Source organism: Esox lucius, chromosome 3, assembly GCF_011004845.1.
Source record: "Esox lucius isolate fEsoLuc1 chromosome 3, fEsoLuc1.pri, whole genome shotgun sequence".
Taxonomy (NCBI): Eukaryota; Metazoa; Chordata; class Actinopteri; order Esociformes; family Esocidae; genus Esox; species Esox lucius.
In genome coordinates, this window is record NC_047571.1 from 14420001 (window position 1) to 14436365 (window position 16365).

General features: G+C 41.2%; 1 protein-coding gene across 7 annotated transcripts in view; it reads left to right on the plus strand.

Moving 5' to 3' along the window:
- Positions 1-16286, plus strand: part of LOC105018940 (laminin subunit alpha-3) — a 74621-nt gene extending 58335 nt beyond the window's left edge. For 6 of the 7 annotated variants that reach the window (XM_010884765.4, XM_020045372.3, XM_020045373.3 and 3 more), the window contains 25 exons: positions 643-784; positions 938-1037; positions 1251-1367; positions 1759-1929; positions 2456-2604; positions 3108-3308; positions 3555-3703; positions 3884-4046; positions 4168-4295; positions 4731-4878; positions 4970-5068; positions 5178-5338; positions 5530-5647; positions 6861-7001; positions 7195-7343; positions 7560-7691; positions 8218-8341; positions 11286-11419; positions 11509-11689; positions 11822-11977; positions 12217-12382; positions 12461-12615; positions 12995-13088; positions 13438-13557; positions 14957-16286. In XM_010884765.4, the coding sequence (XP_010883067.2) occupies positions 643-784; positions 938-1037; positions 1251-1367; positions 1759-1929; positions 2456-2604; positions 3108-3308; positions 3555-3703; positions 3884-4046; positions 4168-4295; positions 4731-4878; positions 4970-5068; positions 5178-5338; positions 5530-5647; positions 6861-7001; positions 7195-7343; positions 7560-7691; positions 8218-8341; positions 11286-11419; positions 11509-11689; positions 11822-11977; positions 12217-12382; positions 12461-12615; positions 12995-13088; positions 13438-13557; positions 14957-15102 (3544 nt within the window). In that variant the 3' untranslated portion in view covers positions 15103-16286. Of the gene's footprint in view, positions 1-642; positions 785-937; positions 1038-1250; positions 1368-1758; positions 1930-2455; positions 2605-3107; positions 3309-3554; positions 3704-3883; positions 4047-4167; positions 4296-4730; positions 4879-4969; positions 5069-5177; positions 5339-5529; positions 5648-6860; positions 7002-7194; positions 7344-7559; positions 7692-8217; positions 8342-9039; positions 9316-11285; positions 11420-11508; positions 11690-11821; positions 11978-12216; positions 12383-12460; positions 12616-12994; positions 13089-13437; positions 13558-14956 lie in introns of those variants that run through there. The other variant, XM_010884782.3, reaches the window with a different exon arrangement.
- The last annotated feature ends 79 nt before the right edge of the window (positions 16287-16365 follow it).

Sequence of the window (16365 nt, forward strand, 5' to 3'; positions counted from 1 at the left end):
GTTCTTTTAATTCTTTAATCTGAAATAAGTACAGTTAGAAATGCACCAAGTAAAATAATAATGTTGTATGTTCTTTTGTAGAGAAAATAACGTTATCATGTATCATCTTCCCAATGTAATTGCCTCTTTCTACTGGGTCTACTGATCTAAGACACAAACATGGTTCCTGAGATTCTTATCTATCATGACTGAGTTAAAAATATTTTGTAGATTTTTTGTAGGAAGATCAAATATACAGTCGGATTCTTGTGTAATCCATGTTCCATGTATCAGGTGCAAAATGTTTCCAAGTTTTAAATCAGGTGACCCCAAATGAGGTGACGATCTCTAGTTTGGGAAAATGTGCAATACGGTCTCAGTTGAAGGTCCTTCTAAGAATAAACAACTTGTTAGAGGTCAGGTTGATAGAGGTCAGACTCTACAACATGAATGTTTATGCTGGCTGGTTTCTACCCTCTGTCGTTTGCGCCAGGAAAAGATCTGCCCTCTGATAGAGCCCAGTCAGGAGACATGTTTGTTCCTCCGCTTTGTTCATCAACATTTCTGAAAATCCTGATGCATGTGTTTACATGATTACTGTCTTTCTCTGTCTCTCTACCTTTCTCTCGCTCCTCCACCTGTTCTCCTTGTCCCTTTTCTCAGCGCTGTGAAGAATGCAAGTAACCGCTCTGACGTGCGTAATGCCATGAAAGTCATTGATGCCTACAAGAACATAATCGATGCAGTCAACGAAGCTGAGAAGGCTGCCAATGAAGCAAAGGATGCAGCAGATAAGGCTCTGACAGTAAGTTGACAGTCTGTTTTGCGAACTCTGTCAGGGAGATATTGACTCCACAGTATATAACTAATCTAGATTTAATTCGCTGTATGTTGTTTTTGGGGTGGGAAATAAATATTCTTAAACATTTGTTTTTTATTTGTTCTTTTAAAAATTTAGGATGTGGAAAAAGAGGACCTGAAAAAGAAAGCTCAGAATCTGAAAGATCACGCAAACGACCTACTAGCTGATGCCAAAGTGGCAGAAGATGATCTCAGAAGTATGTCCCTATGTTTTCCACTGGTTTTTCCACAGTTTTGTGAGGTGCCAAGCAAATACACGTGACCCTGGTTCATTCACACGGGACCCTAGTTCATTCCCACGTGACCCTGGTTCATTCCCACGTGACCCTGGTTCATTCCCACGTGACCCTGGTTCATTCCCACGTGACCCTGGTTCATTCATATGTGACTGGTCTGTTTTGACTCTGCAGGGGCCTCCGATGACCTCAAAGCCCAGCGGAAGCGTCTGAAGGACGCAGAGAGGAAGAAGAAAGCCTTGGCGAAGGACCTGCTGGATGCCCAGACAGAGCTGGGCAACATTAACAGAGGTAAAGGGGTTAAGACCACAGCGCTACCAGAGGATGTCTTCTGGATTATTGACTGATGGACAAGCTATATATAATTTATCAGAGTGCTTTGACTTTAGCTACATCATCCCTTCGTGGCTAATCCCTCCATCATTCCCTCCCTCCTTACCTCTCCATCCTCTTTCTCTCTCTCCACCTTACCTTCCTCCTTTCTTCCCTCCCTCCTTTCCTCTTTCCTCCTCCTTTCACTCCCTCCTTCCCTCTCTCTTCCTTTCCTCTTCTTCCCAATCTCTTTCTATCTCCCCTCCTTCCTTACCCCTTTTCTTTCCTTATTCCCCTCTAACTTTCTTCTCCCCTCCTTCCTTCGCTCCGTTCCACTCCTCCTATTTCCTTCTCTCCCTCCCTCTCTCAGATGATATAAGTGACATGTTAGCAGAAGCGAAGAGTAAGGCAGCGTCTGCCAATGACACGTCAGCCGCCACCATTGCCAGACTGAATGAAATCAAGAAGGAAGTGGCTAAGATCAACGTTACTGGCTCTGACTCCAACCTCACCGTCAACATGGATGATGTGGACAATTTAGGTAAGTAACCAGTTCACTAACCACCTGTTAGGTAAGGAACCAGTCCACTAACCACCTGTTAGGTAAGGAACCAGTCCACTAACCACCTGTTAGGTAAGGAACCAGTCCACTAACCACCTGTTAGGTAAGGAACCAGTCCACTAACCACCTGTTAGGTGAGGGATCAGTCCACTAACCACCTGTTAGGTGAGGGATCAGTCCACTAACCACCTGTTAGGTAAGGAACCAGTCCACTAACCACCTGTTAGGTAAGGAACCAGTCCACTAACCACCTGTTAGGTGAGGGATCAGTCCACTAACCACCTGTTAGGTAAGGAACCAGTTCACTAACCACCTGTTAGGTGAGGGATCAGTCCACTAACCACCTGTTAGCTGAGGGATCAGTCCACTAACCACCTGGCAGAGGAAGGTGTGTATATCCACACACTGTGAAAAGATGGGATACTGGGCTTGTTTTTCCCCTAATTAACCCTCTTCCCTTCCTGTCTCTCCTTGTTTTCCTCCCTGTATCTCTCCCAATTCCCAGTGAAGAAGCTGTTGAACACTATTCCCAACCTTGAGGATAAGATCAATGAGGTGGAGGATCTGAGCACCCAGCTCCCTATTGCCAACATATCTGAGAACATCAACAGGATCAAGGAGCTCATTGAACAGGCTAGAGATGCGGCCAACAGGGTAAGAACTCACCAGCACACACACACACACACACACACACACACATGCATACATACACATACTTAGCCCAACCCTACCAGATAGCCCACTGGCCATACAACACAGTAAGAGCCATTGAGAGGGACTGTGTCAGGAAAATATTTGTTTCTGGATAAGAGCATCTACTGAATGACTAAAATGTCGATATAGAAATGCAGGGTGAAGTATCTTTTAGTTGGAAGGATTACAGTTTTAGATTATGACTGAACCCTTTACTAAATATCTACCATGATTCAGCTGACAGTTGCTATTCTTTAAAAAAAATATATAAATATTATCTGACACCATAATCCAGAGCGTCTTACAGTAGTAGTTGCATATGTTTCCAGGCTGGTCCCCCTTGGGAATCAAACTAACTAACCGGAGTTCCATGTGACAAAAAGAAGAGCATGGATGTCTCTTTTAAACTGCTCGGCCATTACTTAGCCAGTACAACTACTCTCTGTGTCTCCCCCATTCTCTAGGTGGTGGTACCTATGAAGTTCAATGGTGCAAGCCACGTGGAGCTGCGTACCCCTAGGGACATGGACGACCTGAAGGCATACACTGCCCTGTCCATGTCCCTGTCCTTGAGCCCTAAGACATCCAGAGGTGATGGAACACGCCGGCGCAGACAGAGCACGGACGACGGAAACATGTTTGTTCTCTACCTCGGCAACAGAAATGTGAGTGGACTTATGACCCCAGGCCTCGTGGTCCGTATCCTCTTATAGAACACAAATAAAGGTTCCAAATTTAAATGCGGTTCAAACCTTACGGAAAACAGCTGAAGGGTCTAGATTCAAACATTTGCTTTAGGGTCTGTAAAGCTCTCCAGCACTCGTAATTCTTGTAATATATTTCTATACATTTGGGGCATAACATAATGGCACCATGTCCTGCTGAATGTCTTCATCCTTTTCCCCCATCAGTCACCTAAAGACTTTATCGGCATGTACCTGAGCAAAGATGTGTTGAACTGTGTGTACACCCTGGGTGGAGAAGAGAAGACCATCACGACACAGTCAATCACCCGGTCACCCTCTGAGACAGCCTTATTTGACAAGGTGGACCTTCACAGGTAACCTCTCACCTTCACTTTAGTAAGCTTTTATTCTGGAGCGGCCATGGTGAGGCCATTCCGCCCATATACAACATGTCCGTATTATCAGTGGAAACCAAACCATTGTCCAACTGAGGTCTTGGGAACTGGAAACGTGATTCTAATTAGTTATCCTGCTCTAACTTTTAATTTGATCAGAATTTACGAAAACGCAGAGGTGATCTTCACCAAGATGTTCACATCCACCCTCCCAGAACAACCTGTTAAAACAACCAGTCAAGGAAATGTTAAGAAAAACCTACTGAACTTGGATCCTAGTGACATGGTCTTCTACGTTGGCGGCTACCCTTCGAACTTCGTCGTAAGCACCTCAAAACATGACAAAGCTTTGTTGGACATTGACTGAAAATGGTCTTGTTTAGTCTACTGGACTACTGATTATTGGAGCATTCTCATCAACATATCATGCTTTCGTTCTGTAGCCTCCAGACTCCCTGAAGTACTCCAATTATACCGGTTGCATTGAGCTCTCCATTTTCAACGATCGGTTCATCAGTCTGTACAACTTTAAGAATGCTGTGAATGTCAACCCTGAACCTCCATGTAAGAGGTAAGCGTCAATGAAAGGAACCCGTTTAGAATTCCTTGAATCTCATTGTGGTAGGGGTCACAGATATTGCTCCTAGATCAGAAGACAACCAAAAATAATTTTCCCATAAGGAATGTCCTTGTCTTACACTCACCTGTCAGTTTGTCGACTGATGAGCATCTAGAGGGTCTGGATAGACTCAAAGCAATCCTTCAAAACTGGAGTCTTATACATTTGTCAGTGTCAGACTGTCCTATTTAAAATGAGTGAAACCTGACAGAAAACATTAGATGAAGTGGCATGTACTCCGTTCATGCGGGGCCATTGTAGTATCTAAAAATCCACAGTTTTGACTACCAACCAGTATAGCTCCCCAGTTAGTCTTGAGCAAGTCTTGAGTCTTATAGTGAGATTAATTCATATGTTAACCCTCTTCTGATCCTATTCTGTGCCCAGATATGCCCCATCAGAAACACTTGAGTTCTTTGAGGGGACTGGCTATGCCAAAGTGTCCCTTAAAGACATCCTGGGGCCCACCCTTGCTTTTAAGCAGGTCATCACAACTCGCTCAGGGAATGGGGTTCTCTTCTACACTGGAAATGATGTAGGCTATTTTGTCTTTTCACATTGACATAGATTTTTTTTTTTAAGTAAGGTGTCACATTTTGACATTTCTTGTGTTCTTCTACTCTTAGTTGAAATACTACAGCGTGACAATTGAGAAAAGGAAAGTTGTCATCAACAGCAACTCCTTCAAATCACCAGTACAAAGCACTAACCAAGTCATCCCATTGGTAAGGCAGTTTGTGCACAATGGTTTCTTTTATCTTTTTGACATTCGGTTATTTCTTGAAAGTCTGTTCTTTTGCTCAGATTGTCCACTCTGATTTTCCTGCTCTCTAGGGTATGGAATCTGAAGATATATTGATCATCTTGTCTGGGAGAAAAGAAATAATTGTCCGTTTTGGAACCAGGGAGGTTGCTAAGGTTACTGATATTGACTACAGCTTTGGCGATTTCGTTGAATACTACATTGGTGGGGTGCCACAAGCCCTGAGGGATAGGTGGGTGTTTTCAGCAGCTTACAAGGACCTTTTTTTAATCATGTTTGCCATTACTATTATGATGATCAAACTCTGCCCATGTTATGTGGAGTATGTGCAGTTAGTGTTAAAGCCTTCTTGGAAGAACACTGGTTCCCTGATCGTATACCAGAGAAGTCTAAATGTAATTGTTTCTGTGTGATCTTACAAAGATACAACATCACCACCCAGCCACTAAAGGGCTGCGTCAAGAACATCAAGATAAATGACAAGTTTGCTCCGATCGTGGAAAAAGTGGGTGTCAGTCGAGGCTGTCCCATGGATTTCTTGGTAAGTGTTCCATTTTTGATGAACGTTTTTAGTCACATTGCTATCAATATTTGTCACGTCCTGGCTGGGGTGCCTCTTGGCACCTCTATGTTCATTGCAGTTTAATCATCCCCAATCAGCTGCTCTCTATTGCCTCTAATTGGGGTTCCTGTTTAAGCTGCCCTGTGTGTCCCTTAGTTGTTCGTAATTGTTTGAAGTTTGCTTAATGTTGGGCTGCGGTTCAGTTTATTGTCAGTTCCGCTCTTTTTTGTTGTTTTCCATTTCTACAATTAAAAGGATCTCTATTAGCTCTGCGCCTCATGTGTTGCCTACACTCGGCTGTGACAATGTTATGTTTGCCACATTAAATCAGTACCACAGCATTACATTTTTATTCTTACTTCGAAGATCTTTACTCTCTGGGATGTTAGTAATTCTCTCAGAATACCTTGTCTACAGCTTTTACTGTGTTCATTTTTCAAACATTTGGGGTCATTTAGAAATGTCCTTGTTTGCCATGGAAATATAGTAATTGACAAGAAATATTGTGTCCTTAAAACATAGCTTTTGTTAAAGAATCCTCCATTTGCAGCAGTTACAGCCTTGTAGACCTTTGGCATTTTCGTTGTTAATTTGTTGAGGTAATCTGAAGAGATTTCACCCCATGCTTCCTGAAGCACCTCCCACAAGTTGGACTGCCTTGATGGACTCTTCTTATGTACCATACGGTCAAGCTGTTCCCACAACAGCTAAGTAGGGTTGAAATCTGTTTCCCCTTCACTGCTGACGTTGAGACTGGTGTTTTGCTGGTACTATTTAATGAAGCTGCCAGTTGAATCTGTGAGGTGTCGGTTTCTCAAACTAGACAGTCTAATGTATTTGTCTTCTTGCTCATTTGTGCACCGGAGCCTCCAACTGCTCTTTCTATTCTGGTTTGAGCCAGTTGTTTTTCTGTGAAGGGAGTATTACACAGCGTTGTATGAGATCTTCAGTTTCATGACAATTTCTCGCATGGAATAGCCTTAATTTTTCAGATGACTTTCAGAAGAAAGTTCTTTGTTTCTGTAATCGAACCCACAATGCTCCAGATACTCAACTAGTCTAAAGAAGGCTTTTCTTTCGAAAACAAGGACATTTCTAAGTGACCCCAAACTTTTGAACAGTAGTGTATATTGACACAGTGATGCTCTGACTCCACTGCAAATAACAGAACGATGATATCTTTGTGTTCCAGGCATCTCGTAAAGCAGAGTTAAACATAGGCAGCTCTCTGTCAGCTAATATTACAGGCTTCAGCCAGCCGGGTGATGTCAAAGTCTCACTGGGATTTAAGAGTTCTGAGAAAGAGGGGCTTCTCCTGAAGAACACACAACTGGTAAGAAGACCTCTCTGTCTCTCTCTTTGTCTCTCTCTCTGTTTCTGTGTGTATGTTTCTCTCTCTCTCTCTCTCTCTGTCTCTCTGTCTGTGTCTCTGTTTCCTTATTCCTTACATCAACTGTTGTTTTTACAATTTAGGATATTGCACATGTGGGCGACCTGACTGTTTAATATTCTTTATTCTACAACAGAACACTGCTGCTATCGATCTTTCCTTGGTCGATGGTTATGTGGTTCTGTCTTTCAAAGGTGCAAATCCAAAGTCTTGGAAATCAAGCAAACAGTACCAGGACGGCAAATGGCATTATCTGACTGCCCTGTGGATTGAAGCTTCTCAAAGGTAAACATCAAACATGCAAGTTCAAAATAGTTTCATAGATAACTATGAAACCCACACAAAGTACAGTTAGAATGTTATCCAGTTCCATAATGGATTGATGATGATTGAGACATAGACGTTGATGTGACAGGGCAGTATTCAATGGGAATACTGATTGGTTAGCAGTGACACAGAGTTTGTAAGTGCCATGAATGTGTGTGCTGTGTTGTCCTACAGTATCAATCTGCAGATAGACGGGAAAGATGAGGGAGAAGTGTTTGCCTTCAGGGACTTCGATTTAAGCCAAAGATCGATGACCTTGGGGAAGGACAACTTCAAGGGCTGTCTGTCCAATCTCTTCTTGAGAAGGTAATCTCACATCATTACGTTTTATTGCAATGTCCAACATTTGTTTCAATACATTAGTAGTAATTGTTGTTACAGTATTTGTACGTAGTAGTTAGCATACTACTGCAGCTGCTGTTGGTTTTGTTTTTGTTGTGCTTAATTGTGTTATGTATGTATGAAATTAATTCATCAAAATATTTTTTTGATCAATGTTACTGCATTTTATAATATAACGTTCTTTAAATGTTAAAATTCACAAGGCAATACAGCTACTTCATTTGATTTACTGTTCAATTTAAATACTTAGTCATACATATTGAAATTGAATACATACAAGAATAATGTATACAAACAAAAACACAGAACATTGTGTATAGACAAACATAAAGAAAGTATAATAAAAGTGTTGTGTTTGTTGTGTTATAATGCGTTGTGATGTAATGTTGTTTTGTTATTTTGTGTTATGATGTGTTGTGTTATGATATGTTGTGTGATGTTTTGTTGTGTTGTGTTTTGTAATGTTGTGATGTGTTGTGATGTGTTGCAGGACTGAGTCTCTGTACAGAGCAGATGATCTGAGTATGTTAGCCTCTGATGGAGATGTTCTGCTGGATGTCTGTAATGGTGACAAATCTCCACAACTGATGCTTGATCGCAGCACCACTAGAATGGTGAGAAACCAAATGAATATTCACGAACATACATTATTTATATACCCGACTAATGAATACCCTTATTAGCAAATAACTAGTGAGACCAAGAGCAAAGCATTGTGTCTGTGTGGGAATGCAACAGTACCAGCAACAACACACTCAGTCTCATGGCAAGTAAACAAAACACAATGTGGGAAACAAACACCATTAGGTTGTCATCCAGCATCACCTTTATTTTCTCAGCTACAGCAAAGAGGTTTTTCAATTTTTTTAGCAGATGCCATTATGAGGAGCAGTAAATGCATACATTTTATATTGTTTCATACTGGCCCCCATGACAATGAAACTTAAAACCCTGGAATTGCAAGCACCATGCTCTCCAAAATAATCTACACTGGATTTTATAGGACTTCTAATTTACTGTCTACTAGTCTACTCTGTATTTTAGTTTTCCATGGTTTTTGAAGTACTGGTATCCTACAATCCTACTTTTATCCCTATGTTTTCTATTTGCCATTTTGAGATTGAAAATCTAATTTATTTGTCCTAAGGATGGAAAGAGACTTCAATTCAAGTTTCTAATAAAACAGTACTTAAGATAACAGACTTCAGCTGACTCCAAACAGATGATAAGTTATCACGTCATCTGTCCTCTACTTACCATGCATGCTGTCTTGATGACTGGTTTACATTGTGTTGTGCTGCTTTGTTTCCAGAGATGAAGAGAAGGAAGACCTGCCAACTAATGACGATGAATTTAATATTGTCATATACTAGCATCTCATCCAATGTTTGCACAAAGCCCATTGCTCTTGTATGTTACTGATAGAAAAAATGACTGCATGGAATCCAAAGCAACGTTATTTTTATTAAATACAAACTATTCACTATTAAATGATTCTTTAATGAACATTGTTTCACTATTGATTTGTACCCTGTTCTATCTTAACTTTGTTTCATGCCAATAAACCACTTTTTTGATCAGTGATTCACACGCATCTTTTAACGTGTTCACCATCTTTATCTGTCCATCAATCAATCTGGTAATATTATGCATAATTTTAAGTCATTGTTGTGCCCTCTCTCCCTCTTTGCTTTCCCTGTTCACAATCACCAGCGCTAATGAACTAATGAATGATTCAGATTTCATACGAAAATATGCCAATTATCATAATATGATATTCTGTCACATTGTTATCACACCATTAACGTTCTGAGGGCGTAGAATTTTAATTTTGCAACAGAAGGAAATCATCTTTGTTATTGCTCAAACGTAACATGACAACCACTTAGCTTACACACATTACCTAAAAACACCTATCTGAAACTCATTACCTGAGAACCACCTACATTAATCACATTGCATGAGCACCATCTAGCTTTATCAGATTACCTGAGAACTATATCCATCCAAATAATTTGATCTACTGTCACCTCTTATTGCTTATTCAGTAATCCCACCACTAAACCCATTCATCTCTTTCTTTGCGAGTAGGTGTCAGAATCACTGCAATTGAACACTGTTGATGAAAAATCTGATTAACCACCAAACACTTCCCAATGAAAACATCCAATCATTAACAAACTAGTATTAACATCCAATCATTAACATTACTAGTCAATAACAATACCCACCATAACTATATAGTTTCCATTAGTTGCAGATGTTGGGGGGATATTTCAATTTTGAAAATATGTCAATTGATCACATTTTTATAGAGCCCTTTTCACATCAGCAGTTTTCACAAAGCTTTAAAACGTTTTGTTAATCTGTCTAAATGTGTTTATTTTAATGCAAACACATTAAAGGAAAACATATATGGAGCCTTCAGAAAGTTCAGACCTCTTTACAACACATGTTGTTGTGTTATGGATTTAATTTACAATTGATAAAATACAATATCTGTAGTATTAACCAAAATCTACAAACAATACCCCATAATAACAAAGCAAAAACACTCTTTAAAAAATTTTGGTACAGTTCTGTCTCTATAAGGTCCCACACTTCACAGTGCATGGCAGAGCAACAACCAAGAACTCTCTTTAGAACTTGAGGATAAAATTGTGTCAAAGCATAGATATCTGGAAGGTTATTAAGCATGGTGTATTGTGTGTAGATTGATGGCAAAACATTTGAATTTAATTTTACTTATCCATTAGGCCTATAACACAACAAGATGTGGAGAAAGTGAAGGGGCCTGAGTACTTTCATAAGGCACTGTATGTACGAGTATACTGAAACACACTCATTCACTAACAACCATCTTGTACACAGTCAGGCTGCCAAATCAACAGGCACTACTATTGGCCCTCTTCTGCTGACGTTTCCTCCATGGATAATGAAGGCACATCCATCAACTGAGCCAAAACTAGAGCATTGCAGAAGCGTCATGCCTTATTAGACTGAAGTAGCATGTCATATCTGTGGAGCAAATATGACAAACAATATGTCTTTCACATAAAGTCTTCATATTAAATAGGCATGGGAACATACACACATTATGAAAACAAAGACTCTGGAGATTGATGCCAGCCTTTTAACAGTATGCTGCTCACGTCAGCTTTATAATAATTTTAGCTGTATGGGAGACCACTTTACAAGTCATTATGCCCCAAGGATACATGGTCACTGTGGGATGCTGAGAAAAACGTATTTTTGCTACATGCTTGCCATTAATTATCAATTACATGGGGTTTATTTACCATTGCTCTTCATTCTCCGTCCATTGTCATTGCATTTCAGTGCCACATTCCCACTGACCAGCCCCAGTGTCACATTCCCACTGACCAGCCCCAGTGCCACATTCCCACTGACCAGCCCCAGTGCCCTGCTGGAGATCAGAAAACTATTTCCATAAATCCCAAAAGCCATTTTCGCTAATATTGAATTCCTGTGTCTCTGTGCGTGTGTGTGTTTGTTTGCATGTGTTTGTATGTGTGTATGTGTGTGTGTGTTGTACAGGATGGTGGTACGATGGGGTCAGACGAAAGTCTCTCTGTGTGTGCAAATCCTGCCCTGGTAAAACGTGCCTACCACATTGGTGGCCCTGTAAGTAGCATGAGCTACAGGGTCTCTCCCAAGGCTCTCCAGCCCAAGTGAGTAGACAATACACGCATACACACATTCACACTTATTCACACTCACTCTCTCTTCTGGTCTGAGTCTCGTCTCTCTCCCTCACTAGGCCTATTTTTTCCCTGGATGTGAGGACTAAGTCTTCGAAGGGTCTGCTGTTCTATGCGGCGACCAGACGAGGGAGCTCTCACATGGCTCTCTACATGTCCAAGGGCAGGATCAGACTGTCTGTAGGCAAGATGAAGGAAATCTTCCACAGGGAGAAATACAACGATGGGAAGTGGCACTCGGTGAGTGGTTTACCATTGAATAGCAACCTATAGCGTATGATATTGTTGCACACAATTCAAAACGATGGCAGTAGTTGACCATTAATGGGGATTTGGATGTTGACTGCAAGAAACCTACTCCTCTAACTACAGGTAGTATTCAGCCTGGAAAATAAGAAGTTCCGTCTGGTGGTGGATGGTATCAGAGCTCAGGATGGACAGTTTACAAATAATAAGGCAGTGTCTATGGAACTGACCTCTCCTCTTTACCTGGGCAGTGCTCCTGATTCACTGAAAACAGAACTTAAGGTGATCATCGCAAAAAATACACACACTCACACATACTCAAGTATTATTACAATTGTCAGTTATATGGAGTCTCAACATTTGTTTAATTTTTCTACTATTGTCAAGCAGGTTGAATTGCCTTTTTAATCTTGTGTATCCCGTGCATACGACTATTACAATATAATTTGTTTGTTGGCCACGGTATTCTGTACTCACCTCTAGTATACCAAAATTGTATTGTGTTTTCTCTTTGCTTTCAGTCTAAGCTCCTCCCAACACACAGTGTGATAGGCTGTGTGCGAAACTTCAAGGTGAACGGAACTCACATGCCAGAGCCAACCACCAATCGTGGTGCTGGCCCGTGCTTCAATGGATCGCCACAGCTTGGGGCCTACTTCTCAGGGAGAGGGGCTCATGTCATCATCAGTGAGTACCAAGGTAAACGTTGACAGAATATTCCGGTAAAAGGACGCATTATGGTGACGACGTTGATTTCTGTTCCAGATGATTCCTTTGTGGTCGGCACCACGTTTGAGGCGGTGTTCGACATCCGCCCTAGGAGTCTGAATGGTGTTCTGCTTCATGTGGGGAACTCGGGCCGGCCTGGCCATGGGCACAACGCCAGACACCACCTCAGCCTCTACATGAGAAGAGGAGAGGTGAGGCTGCCAACGGCAGCGAATAGCCTAGTGGTCGAGAGCCGATGGCCCAGTGACCTGTGGTGGTCCAGGAATCTAAACACATGTACTGCTGCAAGGTGGATTCAAATCCATCCCAGCGCTCTTTCAGCAGAAACCCTCTAAGCTTTCTTTCCCCACTTTCAAATTAACCATTAAAATGACTTAAAAATCGATATATTTGAATAAAACAGAGCTTTGATTAAGAAAGACTGGTTGTAAACCCTCAAGCCGACAAGGTAAATGGCGGTCATTGTGCCCTGACTGAGGCAGACATTCAGACTGGGTGAATGTCCTGAGAGGGCCTGGTATCACAGCAGCCCTACATGGGCAGTACGGTGATGTATATGTGTTTGTCCAGGTGGTGGCGTGGGTCAACAATGGAGATGGTGATTTCAGTGTAGCCGTAACACCCCGACAGCCCTTGTGCGATGGAATGTTCCACCGAGTTGCAGGTACAGCTTTTCAGAACGTGCCTCAGTCCTGGACAGGTTACAGCTTCTCCCTACCCAATTAGTTGGTTACAAACTCCCAGTGGTATGTGTCTGTAATTATTTGTTATACACTCCCAGTAGTATCTGTCTGTAATTATTAATTATACACTCCCAGTGGTATGTGTCAAATTATTAGTTATACACTTTCAGTGGTATGTGTCTGTAATTATTAGTTATAAACCCCCATTAATATATCTCTTTAATTGTTTGTTATAAACTCCCATTAATGTGTCTTTATTGGTAATAAGGTCCCAGTGATGTGTGTCTTTACTTATTGCTCCTGTGGGGAACATGTTTGTGCTTCCCTCAGTGGTCAAGAGGAACAATGTTGTGGAGATGCATGTGGACAATGAGGGTGACCACAAAATAGGACCGACCTCCTCCTCCTCCACTCTGACCAAAGACCCGCTATATGTAGGCGGCATTGCAGGTGTGTATTCTGGAGGAGAGGTCACTGCGTTGACCACTACAGTCAAATAACATTAGACATGGAGTGTAGCTGTTGTAGATGAGTGCCCCTTCAGTCAATCAATAAAATGTATTTTTTTAAAGCCCTTTTAACATCAGCAGCAACCACAAAGTGCTTACACAGATAACCAGCTTGAAACCCCAAAGAGCCAACAACAAGACATTGACGCACAGTGACTAGAAATAACTCCCCAGAAAGTTTGGAACCAACTGATGGGCTGTGGGCAGTGACCACAGGAATCATCAGGCAGAAACTACAATAGCAAAACCAACCAGGAGGCCTTTGGACAGGGACAAACAATGACATACACTCACCTAAAGGATTATTAGGAACACCTGTTCAATTTCTCATTAATGCAATCATCTAATCAACCAATCACATGACAGTTGCCTCAATGCATTTAGGGGTGTGGTCCTGGTCAAGACAATCTCCTGAACTCCAAACTGAATTTCAGAATGGGGAGGAAAGGTGATTTAAGCAATTTTGAGCGTGGCATGGTTGTTGGTGCCAGACGGGCCGGTCTGAGTATTTCACAATCTGCTCAGTTACTGGGATTTTCATGCACAACCATTTCTAGGGTTTACAAAGAATGGTGTGAAAAGGGAAAAACATCCAGTATGTGGCAGTCCTGTGGGCGAAAATGCACTGTTGATGCTAGAGGTCCGAGGAGAATGGGCCGACTGATTCAAGCTGATAGAAGAGCAACTTGGACTGAATTAACCACTTGTTACAACCGAGGTATGCAGCAAAGCATTTGTGAAGCCACAACACGCACAACCTTGAGGCGGATGGGCTACAACAGCAGAAGACCCCACTGGGTACCACTCATCTCCACTACAAATAGGAAAAAAAGAGGCTACAATTTGCACAAGCTCACCAAAATTGGACAGTTGAAGACTGGAAGAATGTTGCCTGGTTTGATGAGTCTCGATTTCTGTTGAGACATTCAGATAGTAGAGTCAGAATTTGGCGTAAACAGAATGAGAACATGGATCCATCATGCCTTGTTACCACTGTGCAGGCTGGTGGTGGTGGTGTAATGGTGTGGGGGATGTGGTGGAACGGGAGCTTCGTCCCCTGGATGTGCATCCCACAAATCTCCATCAACTGCAAGATGCTATCCTATCAATATGGGCCAACATTTCTAAAGAATGCTTTCAGCACCTTGTTGAATCAATGCCACGTAGAATTAAGGCAGTTCTGAAGGCGAAAGGGGGTCAAACACAGTATTAGTATGGTGTTCCTAATAATCTTTTAGGTGAGTGTAGTTCCTATTAGATTGTGAATAATATATACTGTAAATTACTGTAAAGTCCATGCCACTTTAATACAGTACTGCTTCTGTCTCTTTCTTTTGCAGAGACATCCATGCATCCGAGCCTCCCTGTCACAGAGTCCTTCAAGGGCTGCATTCAGAACATGAAGATCAACGAGGAAGCAATCTCCTTTGAGAAGCTGTCCAGTGTGTTTGGTCCAGTTAACCTCAGAGAGTGTCCTGCTGGCTGAGTAGAGATTCTTATGACCATATTATGGGACCATGTCAACTGTCCACTGGCCGCCACGTGCAATCTGCTACAAAGACAGATCATTTGTACTGTTTGTGTGTGTGTGTGTGTGTGTGTGTGCGTGTGTGTTGGTTGTGCGTACGCGTGCATGTCTGATGTGAGGTGGCTCAGATGTTCATCTCTGTTGCTTTATATCAGGAACATAAATATAAAAGGTTAACAATTCTGTAGTTTTACCTAAATACAATATTTATTTAGTGAGGGATGTGCTTATTTTCACCATCTTGTTATTGAATGTATTTTAATATTCTAATGTGGTGCCAGCTGGGTTAGGAGTGTTTTTTCACCCCTCGTGATTTTCTTCCTTTGTACTTCCTCTTCTTATTCACTATAGTATAGAAAAGCTCTACTTCGAATATATATATATATATAGAGAGAGAGAGAGAGAGAGCCCTGAACTTAAAAACATATTTAAAAAAAATGCAATCCTGACCAATTAACAAAGAAGAAAATATCATAAACATAAAACAACAGTGATTTTACAATTTGAATTACAATTCTGTATTTTTAGTGACATATGTCACTTTGAAGTAACATTCTATTTCTGTATGTAGGGTCTACTATAATAACATAGGGATTTGTTTTATGGGAATATTGCCTGTAATCACAAAATGTATAATCAACAATATGGATATGAATGAGTCAACTATTGTTAAAAAGCAATATATGTACTCTCAATAGTCTCAGAAATGATATTCAGATGAATTGGGACCACTGGGAAAAGTGTGCCTACACAACTAAAATGAATGCTGAGCTCTGTTTTTCTCACATACAAGTGGATATACCTCAGTCTAAGCTTTGTATATAATTGTGTACAATACTTGATTACTTTTCCCCACAATGAAACACGTTAGTGCACTTGACACTTACTAGTTACTGTTAACTTTACCCTTTGACACCCTTAATTGTACAAGTAGGCTTATGCATTCCTACCTTTTGACCATTGATGTAATTCAAAGTGGGTTAATCATGCCTGTCCATCAGTATATTTGTTGCCTATTTATGTATGTTGTGAATGCTTGTGTATATTCTGAACAATGAGTTTAAATATTATGTGCAACCGTTGATTACTATAATGTATTAAGTATACCTTCATCAAATAATAAACTGTATTTTTCTTGTAGATTTTTCCATTGCAAACATTGTTGATAGGCATTTCCAAATCTTTGAGTAACGCTCATTGGCTGATTTGGTGTGGGGAAGA